Source organism: Hevea brasiliensis, chromosome 10 (genome assembly GCF_030052815.1).
Source record: "Hevea brasiliensis isolate MT/VB/25A 57/8 chromosome 10, ASM3005281v1, whole genome shotgun sequence".
NCBI classification, from domain to species: Eukaryota; Viridiplantae; Streptophyta; class Magnoliopsida; order Malpighiales; family Euphorbiaceae; genus Hevea; species Hevea brasiliensis.
This window is the reverse complement of record NC_079502.1, coordinates 96392301-96407869: the sequence shown is the minus strand read 5'-3', so window position 1 is coordinate 96407869 and position 15569 is coordinate 96392301. Positions and strand designations below refer to the sequence as shown.

Genomic DNA, 15569 nt, shown 5'->3' with positions numbered 1-15569 from the left:
TTCTTTTCATAAAAAAATATTTTTTATTGACTCATTTTCTTAAATGTTTCAAATGCTATAAAACATATAAATTATTTTTAATAAAATATTTTTTTTGAAACAAACAGAATTTTAATATGATTATATTTTGTAAAATTCAGGAAAATTAATTTGTAATGTTAACTACCATGCACGAACACTGTCCATTATTCAAGTCCAAGGCAAACGAAACTAGAAGATTAATTTTAATTTTAATTTTAATTTTAATTTTTGAATTAAGAAAAAAAAAAAAAAAAAAAAAAAACCTCCCTGCCCTTAAATAGGAAAGTGAGTTATAACTTTTCTCAAATTTCAACATCTCAGTGTCTCCTCCTCCATTGATTTGATTTCATTTCATTTCCATGCATTGTTTTACCTTTCTTTCTTCTTCTTTTTTTCTTTAATCAAAACTCACATTTGCCTGCGCAATCAAAGGACTCGTGGACCAGCCTAACTCTATAGATTGAAAATTCATCAACCTTGCATGTTGGAACTTGGAAGTAACTTCATAGAGGAATATAAACAAGTCACAGTATGTTATGAATTGTGATTATGGTAACCCTGCCACTTGATTTGCTTAAATTTATACTAAAATTTAAAAATTTTAATAAACATTTTTTAGATAGTGTTTTTTCTTGATAATAGTTTAAATAACAATGTGAAACAAACTTTAAAAGCTCAATTTGATTGTGCATGATTTCTTGAGAACTGAAAAACTGCAGCAAATTGGAACCTGCAGGTACAGGTTGTCGGTTTCTTTCTCATCAGTAGTCTGATTTTTGAAATCATTCATCGAATTGGCTATCTTGTAAGTTAAAAATCCATGTCCAATTTCATCAGAAATGGTAAACAAACATGTTAGGCACCAACGGTAAACAAACACTACACCTAAGAACTTCAAACAGAAAAAATCACCTTCTACACTAGAAGCTTAGCCAGGTTGGCATCAGTGCTCGCTGTTACAGAAAAGGATAGGTCAAAAAGAAAATGATAGGTCAAAAAGAAAATGAGGTTTCCTCTGCCTCGTATATAAATGTGAATAGACACAAACAACTTGGTGGGATTGCCAAAATTTCCTTAATGCTGGAGCCCTGGTATGGTACCATTGCCACAGGAACCTGACCAAGTTATTGTTAGCTTTGATCCACTCAATGAGCTACTCATGATTTGGTCTGCCCATAAATTTGGCTTGCAGGGAATGGACTCAAATCTCCCGTCTCCCTTATTATTCGCAGACAAGACCACAAGAACTCAATGTCCATCAAGATTTAGTACAGGCGCCCTCTGCACTTGGAAGTTTCACAATGGCAAGGATACCCTTCTCCAGGCAGCAGATCATACAGAAAATTGTACGTTAGTTCTTCACCAGAAGCTATCTGCTCATTATATGGCAAAATCAATTACCACACATACAAACACAGTACCAAGAAAATGAAGCTCAACATATTCAAGAAAAACAAGCAGAGATTGCTTACGTCTCGACTTGCATACAGACCAATATGAGCATGCTGAGAATCCATGCTGTTGATAAGAACTTGGTGGTTCATGAGATTTGGCATGCAGCTGCCAACACATTGAGAAGCACGAGCAAATCAACAAGTACTTAAAACATTAGAAAAATTAACAAGAAATCAGCACATGGTGCATCAATACTTTGCTATTTTCACCAGATTAGAATAATCCTTAGAAGGCTTAGTATTTTTTTTGTTTTTTGGATTGTTAACTTAAAAATGTGCTAAGTGGACTTTATTAACCTAATGATAATTCACTTTGATGCAATTTTTATTTGTTGTAGTAACTATCAAAAAACAATAAAAATAATAACGCCAGTACAGTTGCTACATAATCACAGTGAAATAAGTCCGCACTTTTTTTTTTAACATTTTAGCACCATGGATAACAGTCATGCTCTCTAAGAGGAAGGAAAGAACTTTAAATTCATACAATTTTAAGACAAAAATGTGGAAATGAATATATACTGTACATATTAATTGCAATTGTTAGACTAAAAGACAGCAGCACTTAGCAATTGGTACATTCTGTTTTGAACACTACATCATTATTTTGAGCAATTTTCAAACTTACAATTGATTAATTATAAAACCAGACAGTTTGTGAGAACAATGTCTAGGTGAAACTGATTTGTGGTTGAACCAATCACTTCTCTGGTTTTTGCCAGATTATTATATATGGCACAGGTAAAACTTAAAATTCATTCATTCTTAGACCAATCCTCATATAACCTGACCTGACCAGGCATATCAGGTTTCTAAAATGCTGCCATACAGAGTTTCCTGAAGTTCTAAATTTGTATTCTGAATTTAGTCATGCTTCTCCTTAACATTATCCATATACTATTCTGGCATCTACTAACAAAATTTTGTATACTAAAATATAAAGTACGCTTCATTAGCATGTCTCCCGAGAAAATATAGATGAAAAGTAAACTCAACTGACATAAATGGTCTGATCTTAAGCCACTTATACACATAACATCAAAGCCACTGCCTCATGCATCAAGAGATAGGCATCACAACACGTATCAGAACACCAATACCTTTTAAGAACATCAACAATTGAACGGTAGACTATTTCAATTGGTTCACATTGCAAGGAACACTACTGATTGAATTTTCCCTACCTGTGATTGATGAACCGTGAAACATTCCCATTCTTGGTGGCATCAATCACATATTTGACCTGTCCTTCGATCAATCTGCTCATATCATTGGCACGAGCATCAATGTCGTACATATACCTGCAACCTTGTTCACCATATCTGGAAGTCCAAGAAAATTCATTTAAAATATAAAATAAATAAACACAAACATAGGCTAAACCAAACAAGAAACTACATCTTTCAACATTGATAACCTGCCACGCCTTTCATATGCCTCCTTCTCATCTAAAACCTCCCCAATATATTCACACACAAATGTGCCACGTAGGATTGGTTCGACTGTCCTGACAGCCCATCCCTGTATATCAACGGTTGGAGTAAGTATAAGGCTACAGAAGTAATTTAAAAAATTGAAAGCATTACCTTATTCTTTGTTTTAAAGATTTCCAGCTTTACTCGTATTCCCTTCTGCAAAACCCTATTTGGGCAGTTTTTACTGCACCTGCACATGTGATTGCACTCATAAACAAGGTAACCCTCCTGCACATTTTGCAAGAAAACTTGAAAATGTCAATTTCACTAGGAAAGCAACCATTCACACTTGTATCTAAACTAGACATCTAAAGAGGAAGGGCGGGGTAGTGAACAAGAATAAACACCCCATCTGCATGTCATATAGAATTTGTTCATGGCAATGAAATTTGTGGTACAAAATTTACATGTTTATGTACTGGAGATCTCCACTAGGAGGGGAAACATAAAATCTCATGATCTCGAAAACCAACGAATTCAAGTGATTTATAATCCTATCAAAGGAAATCTAAATAGATCAATATTAGATGCTTAGAAGCATCAATACCATCTTTGTAGTCACATGTAAATAGTTCATTACAAGACAAGGAAGAGAAAAGCTAAGAATAACCGCACAAATTAATCAACATTACATAAACTCTCAAAAGAAAAACATGCTAACAAACGCCTTTCAGAAAAATAGGGAAGTCCAGGGCTTCAGCAGCTTAAGCCTAGGATGTAGCATTCTACGAGATGCAGCCATATATAAAAGTTCAGCAACCAATATTAAGTATGCCATTCAGTAACTATTGACAAAGTTACACTTGCATTACCTCCAATATAATCCGCCCTTTATCATCATATGGGAACCTGCCATGCATAAGTTTCCCATATATATCTCTTGCCTCTTCATAGTCATTATCAAAGAGGTAAACATGATCACATGTTTCAGGAGAGCATAATGAATCAGGGCAAGCACACCCCAATTGCAAATTCTGCAAAAAAAAGGGAGGGTGGAGCAGAGTAAAGTGTCAAACGTATGGTATAAAGAAGCATTGATACATATGAACATACTTTTTTTTTTCTTTTTAACTGAATATGCTTGCTTCATGTGGGTTTTTTTTTTATGTTAGGGTGGGGGGTTTTGTTGGCAGCCAAATAGGATCAATCACTTGCAACATAGGATATAGGCCAAGCATGTGCATACAGTTAAGTGCATTAAGCATAGATTTAAAGACCATGATCCAGACCAAGTAGCATCAAACAATAGGAAAATAGCCTATAGAAGGATACCTCAACAACATGATTGTGAGATTGATCATGCAATGGCCTTGTGATATAGGCAAAGCTTTCCCAGGGCATGGGGAAGTTAGTAGTTTGACTGTCAGAACTATCTGCAAAGACATTAAGAGATGCTAGGAGGTGCTCATCTACTACACAAGCTATTGGTATCAATTCCTTCCCAAAGCTTATATCATTGCACAAGACAATGGACTTTTGTCTAGGAATCTCTCTAACATCGTACAAATCAATGACATAATGGCACTCATCCACTTCCCACGCCTTGTTCATATAGTTGGATGAATGTGTAGACTGTTTACCTACAAAACCATTATGAAGAGACATCAAGGGTGATAGTAATCCTGGATCCTTAAAACTCTTACATCCTCTGGGACAAATAAATCCCTCCTGGTGCCACTTCACTCTAATATTATGCTCACTACAAAGTTTGGCTACCTTGAGATACAAACGTTCAGGCAACACTCCATATTTCCCCTCCAGTGAGGCCTTTAGGCTCACCTTACAGCATGCAGAGCGTGCAGCAGCTAATATATCAAGGTTATTAGGACGAGGTTTGGTCTTCTGAATCTTGGAAAACAATATCTTTGCAATTGTTGAGCATTTGGATTCTGCCAATCTACCAAGTGTTGCTAGCTCAGTTACCTGAGACTGTAAACTTAATCCCACAGGGCTAAGTGACTTTGATGCCTGGATATGTTTCTTCATGCTAGCACTGGCCCTGTTCCCCATCCTATGCGTTGTAGCTCCCAGACCTTTCTTAAATCTAGGACGGCTAAGTCTTCCAGATTTTAATCTATAAGCATAATAACGAACCCCCCTCTTTGGTTGTCGAGAACTGAATAGATTCGGTCCCATATGAGCAGCCTGATGGTGCCTGCCAAGGTCAGGCAGCAAATCAAACTTCAAGCCACAAAACTTGCATATGAACTTTCGGATACCCTTTAAATTCTCTGAGTTATTTTCCATAGAAGTTGTATTGACCTGTTCAAGTTTTTGCAGAGAATTCTCTTTTTCTTCCCCCAACAGCAGATTAGCCACTTTTGATAGCCTGAATTCAGCGGGATGGACTGAGAGGACATGTAACCATAACCCTTCAACATTCCCAAAGTGGCTACCACATGGAATGCAATGAAGAAGCATGCATTGTTCAACAAATTGCACATGGTGTCTTTCTTGCACATGGGTTTCCAGAAGTTTCCTGTTAGTAAACGAGTCCAGGCAGATGGCGCAGGCATAACCTCTAAATAGCCATTGGGCTTCCTTTTTGTGATTGTCCATCCAGTGGTTGCCAAGCTCTTGATCATCAAGAAACTCCTCTGAGCAAAATTTGCATTTAAATGATTTTTCATCATCATGGCTACTATCAGCAGCCAAGGGCAAAATTGTTGATTCTTCATTGACACAGGAGAAAACTTGTACATCTTCATTAGCACTGAAGCTCCATATATTTGTGAGTCTCACTTTTTCAGCACAAACTAACTTTAACAAGAGTTCTCCAATGTTGAAATCTTTAGAAGCTTCAGACAAGGCCCATTGAAGCTGAATTTCCATAGGAACTGGGTTTCTCAGGGACAAAATACTTTTGAAGAGCTTGTAGAAAAGCTCACAAGCTCGATGTAAACTCAGCTTTTGATCCGTGGAATGGCAATCCTTTAAAAGATCTATGAATAATTCTTTCGGTATTATTCTACTTTTACCATTTCTTGCACGTTTAAGCCAACTTGGCATGTGTTTATCACAATATAATGAATAACGCTTTGGAGTGTCATAACAAGTGGCATTATAATCAAAGGGACTTGAGCCTATGCAGTGTAACACCTCCTGGCCACTATGATTCGGAATGGAATGCTCAAACTTCTCTATCAACATGTTCCTTCCATGGAAGGCATCTCGATCCATGACTGAGAGAGGCTCTACTTGAAGGGGACTTTCAACTTCTCCCATCAATACCATATCTTTGCAATGCGTGGCCTCTGCACCTAGAATAATCTCGTCATGCTTTCTCTTAAGTGTATTTTCAGGTGAATTTGAGGTATTTGTGGTATCAATCCGGGGTCTGTGTTTCTTACAGAATGAGGAACCTGATAAAGACCGATGTTTACATCGAGTTCCAAGAACAGTGGTGCCTTCACACATTGGACTATTAAAAGAACGACTTGCCTCTACCTTGGTAGAGCTGCCAATGAAACGAGAGGCTAAATGTACACAACAATAAACATCACCATCATTTGCCAATCTAACACACTGCCTTCCTTTCGATTCAATAAAGGCAATGCATTGCCGATTCTTATTCCCAGGATCTAAGGTTTTCTCATCCACAACTTCATTTATAGGAGTCCTTTCAATATTTTTGGTCTGCATAAGTTCAGAGTTTCCAGCTTCAACTACAATTTCTTCCCATTTATCAGTCACACTGCAACGAGACTCTGTAGGTGCAACTCCCTCTCTAAAATATTCCACTTTAGAAGGCTCTGATTCTACATTAGCAGCATTTATATTGTCTTGATTATTAAAGAACTTAGAGTCAATTTCAACAGCCATAGTTTGAAGTGGACTGCTTGTTTCCACCTGGGAAGCATGTGACTCTGAACGGCGCACTTCAAGCTTAGGTCTCTTCCTGCCAACTTGAGGACTCAGGGTTAAGGGACTGTCACAGCTCCTCTGCTCTACATCTCCACTACTAGATACAGGATGAGATGTTGAGAACCATTTCATAACTTCATGCTTCCATGTTTTCCACTCAGAACCTAATGTTGGCTGCACTGGTGCATTCCAGAGAGAGTTGACTTCATTCCATAGGATAGAATCAGACAATTCCTAGATCACAAGAAACAAGAATTAGCATAAAATAAAGGATAAATACATTAAGACAACACAACTATGGGTTATTAATTTTCAAAGAATTCCAATATTAGAATAGCAATGATTTTAATTTTAACAATTGCAAACTGTTGGAGGAAGACAGGCATAGATGAGAAATTTTTGTTTTTCTTTAGCACCAAAACAAGAGTGGGTAAAGCTGGTGCAAAGCAAGGCTTTAAAGGTAGCAGCAACTTAACAGATATAACTAAGGGTACAAAGAAATCTCCAGAAAGGATTAAACTAATAGCTAGTAAACTTTTTTGAAAGACCAGTCTACAAAATGCAACATCTACATCAAGGAGAACTTCTCTAGCCACAGGCTGAGCAGCACTGTATCTCTATGTATTTAAATCAGTTATAGATCTAGGAAATAATGCACCCCACAGATCTTGTGACAAACACAACTCTGGGAATCAATTGGTCATTCTTTAAACATTCTAGAAATAATCACAGAAAATAAAGAGAGAAATGAACAGGTTTTTATTAAAAATTAAGTGTTATATGAATGTGGCTACATCAGCTAGTTCCTCATTTTCTAGAGAATCATGCTCAACAGGTGGATATCTCACATATCATAAAGCATATCAGGGAACTAAGTTTATTCCAATATGATGTTGGGATAACAGATAATCACAATTCTTGCATCTGGTACAGTAACAAAAAGATCCATCCACTCAAGCTGATATTTTATTTATTAAAAAATAAAAATTATTACACCTCTGCATGAACTGTGGTCATTCAACTTCTGTAAGCTGCAATACATTAATGCGTACCTCCCTCAGCAATTCAATAGATTCAGCACTTTGTACAACCTGGCACCTTTGTACCCATGATTGAAAAGAATGTTCAAGCCAGTCAGATTTTACGTATTGCTGCAATATCATCTGTAGAGACAGGAGATGTGGCATTATTTCATTGCAAATTGACAGAGGAAGATAATTTAAATTAATGTTAACATAAGGCTTGAAATTGTCTGACCAAACCAAAATTTCAGAGTCCACAGAAAACATATGTATTTATGTACCATAAAGCTCACAAGTACAGTAACACAATAAAATTTTTAAACACAAAACAAAGAAAGTAACAAAACAGTAAATTCACATGCGAAAAAAAGAAGTTTGTTATTGCATGCTCTCACATGTATATATACACGGATGTCATAATATAGGAAATCAAAGAAACATATGCAAGAAACCATACACATAGGAAATTAGGGGAATGCAACAACTCAGCTCAACAAAACTTTAGTTATAACAAGGAAATAAAACACAATTGTTCTATTTTCCACAATTTCAATAAGCATTACAAGCATTATGCCACATAATAAAGCTCATAAATAAAAAGAACTAAACACAAATATGGAAATAAAGTGATGCAGTAATGATTTCCAAACAGGCAAGTTTGCTTGTTAATTCTTTCTCACATGTATGCATAAAGAAAAAGGGGCAAGCACAAGCCTTTGGCCAAACAAAGAATTAACCTCAACTCAACTGGAAAATAAACACACCAGATCCACTTTCTGTGAGTCAGAACATAATTAATTTATAATGTAAACTTATTATTATTATTATTATTATTATTATTATTATTATTATTATTATGCCATAGGTGGCAAAGCCATCAACTGATAATTCAAAACGTATGCTGTTATCATGGCCAAGCAGCAGTATCATGTAATATGGGTAAGATAATAGTAGTTGTGATGATGGGGTGATCTTAAGTTCTGCCTAATATTAAATATCAAATAAATATTAAGTATCTTATAAAATTAATAATTTATTTAAACATAATAATTAAAATAATATATTATTATAATTAGTAATTTGATATATTTTACAAATGATAAGTAAAATAAATTTAAATAATTTTTTTAAAGTAATTTAATATAATTAATTGAAATTTTAAAAATATTTTATAATAAAAATATTTAGAGTATAGTCTTCTTAATAATAAATTTATTTATATTAAAGAAAAATATATATTACAATATTAAAATTTTATAGAATAATAAATATAAAAATTTTTTGTGATAAAAAATAATTTATGTTAATACACTAATGACATAAATTATTATTATTATTATTATTATTATTATTATTATTATTATTATTATTATTATTATTATTATTATCACAAATTAGGGAAATAGAGGATTTTTTTATATTGTCACAAGTTAAAAATAATTTTCTTTTATTATTTATGTTTAAGAATTTGTACAACGACAAAAGGTACAACTGTAATACACTATGGACAAAAGGGACTTTTTGATATTTTATATTACTAAAATGCCTTAAGTTTCTAAAAAAAATCTCTTAATTATAATTTAATTAATTAATTAATACTAAAATATAAGGTCTAGAAATGCCTAAACACACCTATAATAAATATAAGAGATAATGAACCAGTGAAAAAACAACATTAGCCAGTGTTTTGCCATTAATAATTTCCATCAATTAAGGTTATTCTTATTTGTATTATTTGTTGGTGATGATTTGTGCAATGGCAAGGTTGGTTTAAAAAAAAAAAGTTTGGTATGCTAAATCTCTAACTATTGTAATAGCCAACAAGATAATTAAAAAAAAAATCTGTATAAATATTTTTATATTTATTAATATAAACTGTAAAATTTCATTGAATCACTGGACTAAAAGTCACAATATTTGATATAATGTTAAATATAAATATTTGTAAAATTTTTGAGAATGCAAAATCCACGACATTGCCAACAATAGAAATAAAAATACTGAATTATCATTAAAACTGTTAATTGTAATCAGAAAATGTACCATTGGAATTTAAAGGAAGTTTACTTTGTAAGTTCATATTATACTTAGACTGTTAATTGTTTTTAGAAAATTTACCGTCAGAATTTCAAGGAAGTTTACTTTATAAGTTCATAATATTTAGTAAAGGACATTGATAGTGATAAATAAATAAATAAATATATATATATATATATATGATATGTATGTGATTGGTTATAGGATTATTTATTAAAATTTTAATCTTAATGTTCATTGTAATTGTCAATAACTTATTAACATGTAAATCAAATGTTTAAAATAACTGCAAAAATATTCATATTATCTTTATCGTTGAAACAAATATTCACATGTTTACCATCATGGCAATGCACGTGATGGCCAGTAACGATAAAAGCATGGTAGGTTAGAAAAAATCGCATTTATCAAAAACACTTTTAGGTTCACTAATGCAATGTTGTAAGGATTCTGGAGAGAATACCTAGCTGTCATGTATTGTAATTTTCAACTGCCAACAAAGACAAAATCTTTCATCCCTATTTCGCAAACTACAAGAGCAATAGGAACTTACGTTTTGAAGCTTCAAAAGCATTCTTCCAAGATCAGAATAACCACTACAATGTGAAGCCTCCATCGCAAATTCCTTCCAGACCATCACATCACGAGCAGTGTCTATAAGAGCCTATAATAAATTTGAGAAACAATAATGAAGATTGCAAGAAAAGGTGAAGACAGGTATAAGGATACATGATTCATTAGCGAAACAAAGCACGAACAAGCAAAGAATAAAAGTATACCTCAGTATGAAATTGATCAACAATATTTAGCATGCCAACAGCTAGCTTTTGCATTATAAACCGCCGTGCAACATTCAAATCCTTAACCATTTTAAGTCCAATTTTATGTGTCCTATATGCAATAGGCTGTGGGAATTCGTTGATTGATCGGACAAGTAGCATATCTGCCCAGGAGTAATTCCTAGTATGTGGAAAAAATATAACAAAATACTTCTTTCGATCGTGAGTTGGTTTTGCTTTCAATGTTGATAATGGCCAGTCTGCCCTTGCACATCTAATTCCAGCCTGCCACTTCCCTCTCCACTATAAATCATAAAAATATAGCAGTACCAATGTCAAAACCAAATTGAATTCATATTTCCAATGCATGGCCACAAATGTTTCATTTATGGATAACTAACAAAAGGAGTAATGGTATGACAAAAGCAAAGAAATTCACATGGTTAATCGTCAAAAGAAAATTTCTATGCACTACCACTACTCAAGAGCCATTGCAAAATCAATAAAGTAAGTCTATCGCATAATGTATTTGCTGAAGGGAAAAGATGTTCATAGAAGTGAAAAGAAAAAATATATACACTGTTACCTTGACCCACAATGCCACAGATTCACCATGTTCTAGCCACTTGGGCTCTGAAAGAGATGACTCTTCATCCCTACCATTAGTTGGCTCACTTTCAATAGTATCCACAATTACTTGAAAGTTCTCAGGGGCTTCACAAGGTTTTGTACAAGAGTTCTGTACATTCAAGTCCTCATCTTCAAAATCATGAGAATCACCAGATAATTTTTGGCTCTCCACCTGACAATCAGAATATGAGGGTCCACATTGATGTCCTTCGGAGAGAGGTAATCCATTTGCTGCCCCTTGGCCATCACTTTGTCTATGTATTTGAGACCCTTCCCCATTTAGTGATAAGATATTCACTCCACCATCCACCATGTGAACTTGTTTTCCATGTTCATCACTATTAGATTCTCCAGCATAAATAAAAACTGTTCCTGAATTCTGCTGAGAATGATCAGATTCTCCAACATACTGAACACCAGAGGAAGGAAGCATTTCCATGATTTACACTCAAATCTGTAGTCGCATATAATATGCACAAAACAACTAATTATTTCTGAAATCATTTCCTTGATCAAGAAAAGGTTCAACCCATAGAAGAACCAGAAGCATGCAAATTAGAATCACAGATAATGTAACAGTACACACTGATTACTGAAGCTTATATAGAAAGAGTTATATTTCTATGGAACATATTAACTAGATAACATAATGAACAGAATCAAAAGATCACATGATGGTGCAACCTGAAGATGGCCTTCACAAGTTAATGTTCCAAAAACTATGTCATCAAATGATTGAACATAATGTCTTTTTTTAGCATCTAACCAGCACAACTATTTGCCAAACATTCCCGCAAGATGGTAAACAAGCAAATAACTGATACGCATATGCCATGTTTCAACCTTTAAATGCATACGGTATGGATCTATTTCTTCAACCTATAGAAAAATTTAAGCATCTTTTTATCTAACTCTCGTAAGTACACAGTAAACAATGCACTTCATCCTATAGTAATGAAAGAAGATTTCAAAAGTTTCAAATAAAACCCAAATCAGCTAAATGTAAATCTCCATATACAGAAATAAATGTAAAGAAGAAAGCAAAAGTTGCAGGTATAAAAACAGTAACTTTGCAAACTTACGTATATGAATAGCTCACATTTCTCCCAGTCAAAGGGCCTAAGAAATATGTTGAAAATCTTATAAATAGCAACAGTTTTGCATTCCATTTTGAAAGTTGACCTAAGTTCCACTGTTAACAAGTACATGAATAAATAATGCCACTTTCAGCTAACAATTCAAAAGATCAAGCACATTTGGAAGAACACTCTCACCTGCATAGAAAGCAAGCTCTAACACTAGAAGACCACTAAATTTATAAATAAAATTACATCCAAACTCCAGAGTCAACATGTTCCCAACTATGCTCTACAGGTAAGTTTATTTGCAGTTTGCAAGAACACTATGCACCTTTTATATTTAGGGCTTATCAAAAAGAAATAGAGGATAATTTTTTTTTTACAAATATAAAAGGTTAATTATCAACCACTACTAGATACAGATTTTGAGGAAAATCTCGTGCATTTATTGAATTGAAATTAGATTTAACCAAAACAAGATTCTTGTGGGGGCAATTCTGACCAATAGGAGAATATTATAAACTCTAGTTCAGTTAATGCTTTGCAATATTTGACCACATCACAAGTAAAATAGTAAACTCAAGAATTATGAATGTAACGAGTATTTCTTATATCAATAGATTTTCACAATAATCTGCAGTAATTTTTAAGCAAGTTTATCTTTTAATTTTCTTTTTTTCATAACATATGTTGCTATTTTTTTCTGCATAGTTCACATCCTCCATCATTATTTTCTGTAAATCGTATTGACAGGCCCCCTTGCACCATTGAAATCAGTTAATAAAATCTCACATACCTATGATGCCCAATTATTGCAGAAGCATTGACCTATTTACTTAAATTCAACAACTCAAATGATTAAAATCATTTAGAGTCTTGTTGGCATTATTGTTGTAGTTAATGTCGCCCCTTAAATGCAACAAAACCACTGCTGGGACGCTTTTGGGATTTTTTTATTAATCAAAAGATCCAAAAGTAGCTTTCAATTGCTCAATTATCTTAAAATACATGTATTAGTATAAATTTAGATATAAATATCAAGGGAAAGCTACTGCAATAACTGAAAATTTCATCGAGGCAATTTTATTTATGAAAAAAAGAGAGAGAGAGACAGAGAGAGAGAGAGAGAGAGAGAGAGAAACTCAGTTGAATTTACTAAGTTGTAGCAAATGCAGATAACAACGAGCATGGGTTCCATGAAATTCTAAAGGGTACTGCAAAGTGCAAAGCGCTTGCATGCAACTCATTTACACTCTATACACACAAGAAAGCAAATATTATACATATTCACCAAGACTGTATATAATGTAATTGTACAATATTAGCTTATGCCACTGTATGACCAGGACAAGGCAAAACAAGAATGCAACGTGAGCCAAGAAAAAAAAGCACATGCAAGAAATATCTCAATAAATCAACAGTTAACCAAAAATTAAAGATCCAATTCCTTAACAACCCACCTGAAAGCCTATAAATTTTGCTGGGATTATGAGCCAAAACCCTAATCTACTAGACCCAGTAACAGAATTGCCATGGAACCCTACACTATTATGAGTTGACCATTAATCCCTTCACTAGTTAAAACAGCATCCAAAACCCATGAGCAGAGATATACGATCAGCATGTGAAATAAGGTTGACTCAAAAGGTGGGGTCAGAACCCAGCTCAAAAAGAAAATAAGATAAAAATCCATGATTCTTTTTGAGAAAAAAAAAATCAAACACCCAAAATTGCAAATAAACAAAGAGTCAAATTTAAAAGCTGAATCAAACGAGGGTTCTTAGATTTTTCATTGCTAGGTTATCTAGTTATAGGGTATTATGGGTTTTTTTTCTTTATTTTTTTTAATCATATTCTTTCTAAGAATGGCAGCAGCAGCTACACCTACAACAGTTACCTAGGTCATAAAATTCCCAAAAAAATTAAATGAAAAAAATGTGACATGCATGGTCAAAATGCCTAGCGGGAAATAAAAACAGAGGCAGCTAAGAAGTAGTGGTAATGTACCTTTAAAGAGTAGTAGGGGAGATCACCTTTTACGCATGGTGGTTGGTTTGATGTTTTGGCTATAGCTTAAGGTAGTGAATTTTGGTTTCGTACCCTTTTTTTTATGGGGTGGGGTGGGGGGGTTTCCTAATTGCATATAAAATCTGTGAAATAAGGCTCTTATGTATGTGGGTTTTGTGACTAGACAGGGAAGGAGCTGTACCGTGGCCAAAAAAAATTGGAAAATTGGGGTAAACGTGTTGAATTGAATGGTGTGGTTGATAATGAAATCCTGAAATTAAAGGATCTTAAAAGACTCACTGGGTTCAAGGGATCAGATCAGAAGCTCTCCTCTACAGGGCTCTTTTTTTTTTTATTTCCTTTTCTATATTATGTGTTACATGGGTTTTATTATAAGCAAAAATAGGTTCTGGTTTTGATTTTGGTTTTTGTTTGGAGGTATGGTTGAATTTTGGATTTTCTGTTTCCAAGATTACGACTTTTTTTCTTCAAGATATGAGAAATTTGGGGTACATCTCCCTCACTTGCCTGGCTCTATATCGCAACGAAAACAGACCCAACTTGCAACGACGGCGTGCAGTGGTGGCACTTAATTACCTTAGTATTCGCTTCTGGCTGTGGCTGATGGTTCATGGGTGGGTCTATCTGAGCTAGAACAGAACCTATGAAATGAGTTAGTTTTGTTCTTAGCCCATATATAGATGTCCAAGCCCAACCACATTTGGAACCAATTTCGTATTTTTGATCAAATTTTCTTATAAAAAATTACTATTTACTCCTTTTATATTAATTATTTTTTTATTTTAAAAAATATATTAATTAGTCCTCTATAATTTTATTCTATTTATTTTTTAGTACATTCAATTATTTTATGTATTAATTTGAATTTCATTCAATCTCTCTGTAATCATAAGTATAAGAAATTTTTGTTTAAATCCAGTTCATCGAGTATTAAAGATAAAAATATATAGAACTTATGTATTTAATATGTAAATTTCACCGTACATCTTATATTTTGAGTTCATGATAAACATAGTTTATTTTATAAAACTTAGGAAAATTAATTTATAATATTAACTACTATAAACGAACACTATCCATTACCCAAGTTAAAAGGAAAACAAAACTAGAAGATTAATGAAAATTGAACTTCACATCACATGATTTTCAAGCATTTAACCCTAAATTAATGTTTTTTTTT

At 33.6% G+C, this 15569-nt stretch overlaps 1 protein-coding gene across 6 annotated transcripts; it reads right to left on the bottom strand.

The window, feature by feature from the left end:
• Nucleotides 1-794: 794 nt before the first annotated feature.
• Nucleotides 795-14954, bottom strand: LOC110639486 (histone-lysine N-methyltransferase SUVR5). Of its 6 annotated transcripts, none has more exons than XM_058128334.1 (12): nucleotides 14369-14951; nucleotides 11239-11736; nucleotides 10653-10955; nucleotides 10427-10537; nucleotides 7867-7977; nucleotides 4223-7048; nucleotides 3763-3924; nucleotides 3062-3178; nucleotides 2893-2996; nucleotides 2660-2797; nucleotides 1494-1581; nucleotides 795-1336 (listed from the first exon to the last, which is right to left on the bottom strand). In XM_058128334.1, the coding sequence occupies exons 2-12, from the start codon at nucleotides 11719-11721 to the stop codon at nucleotides 1280-1282; spliced, it is 4500 nt and encodes a 1499-aa protein (XP_057984317.1). In that variant the 5' UTR covers nucleotides 11722-11736; nucleotides 14369-14951; the 3' UTR covers nucleotides 795-1279. The 6 variants fall into 6 exon arrangements, 5 of the variants coding, with proteins under 5 accessions (XP_057984317.1, XP_057984314.1, XP_057984315.1 ...); XM_058128331.1 differs by having other exon boundaries at nucleotides 795-1394; nucleotides 14369-14949; XM_058128332.1 differs by lacking the exon at nucleotides 14369-14951 and adding an exon at nucleotides 13822-14323 and having other exon boundaries at nucleotides 795-1394.
• Nucleotides 14955-15569: the final 615 nt, after the last annotated feature.

Coding starts and splice junctions, on each gene's coding strand:
- LOC110639486 (XM_058128331.1), bottom strand. CDS start 11,721: ATGGAAATGCTTCCTTCCTCTGGTGTTCAGTATGTTGGAGAATCTGAT. Junction 7,049..7,866: donor CTATTGAATTGCTGAGGGAG/GTACGCATTAAT, acceptor CTTGTGATCTAG/GAATTGTCTGATTCTATCCT. Junction 3,925..4,222: donor CTCACAATCATGTTGTTGAG/GTATCCTTCTAT, acceptor TTTTTTTTGCAG/AATTTGCAATTGGGGTGTGC.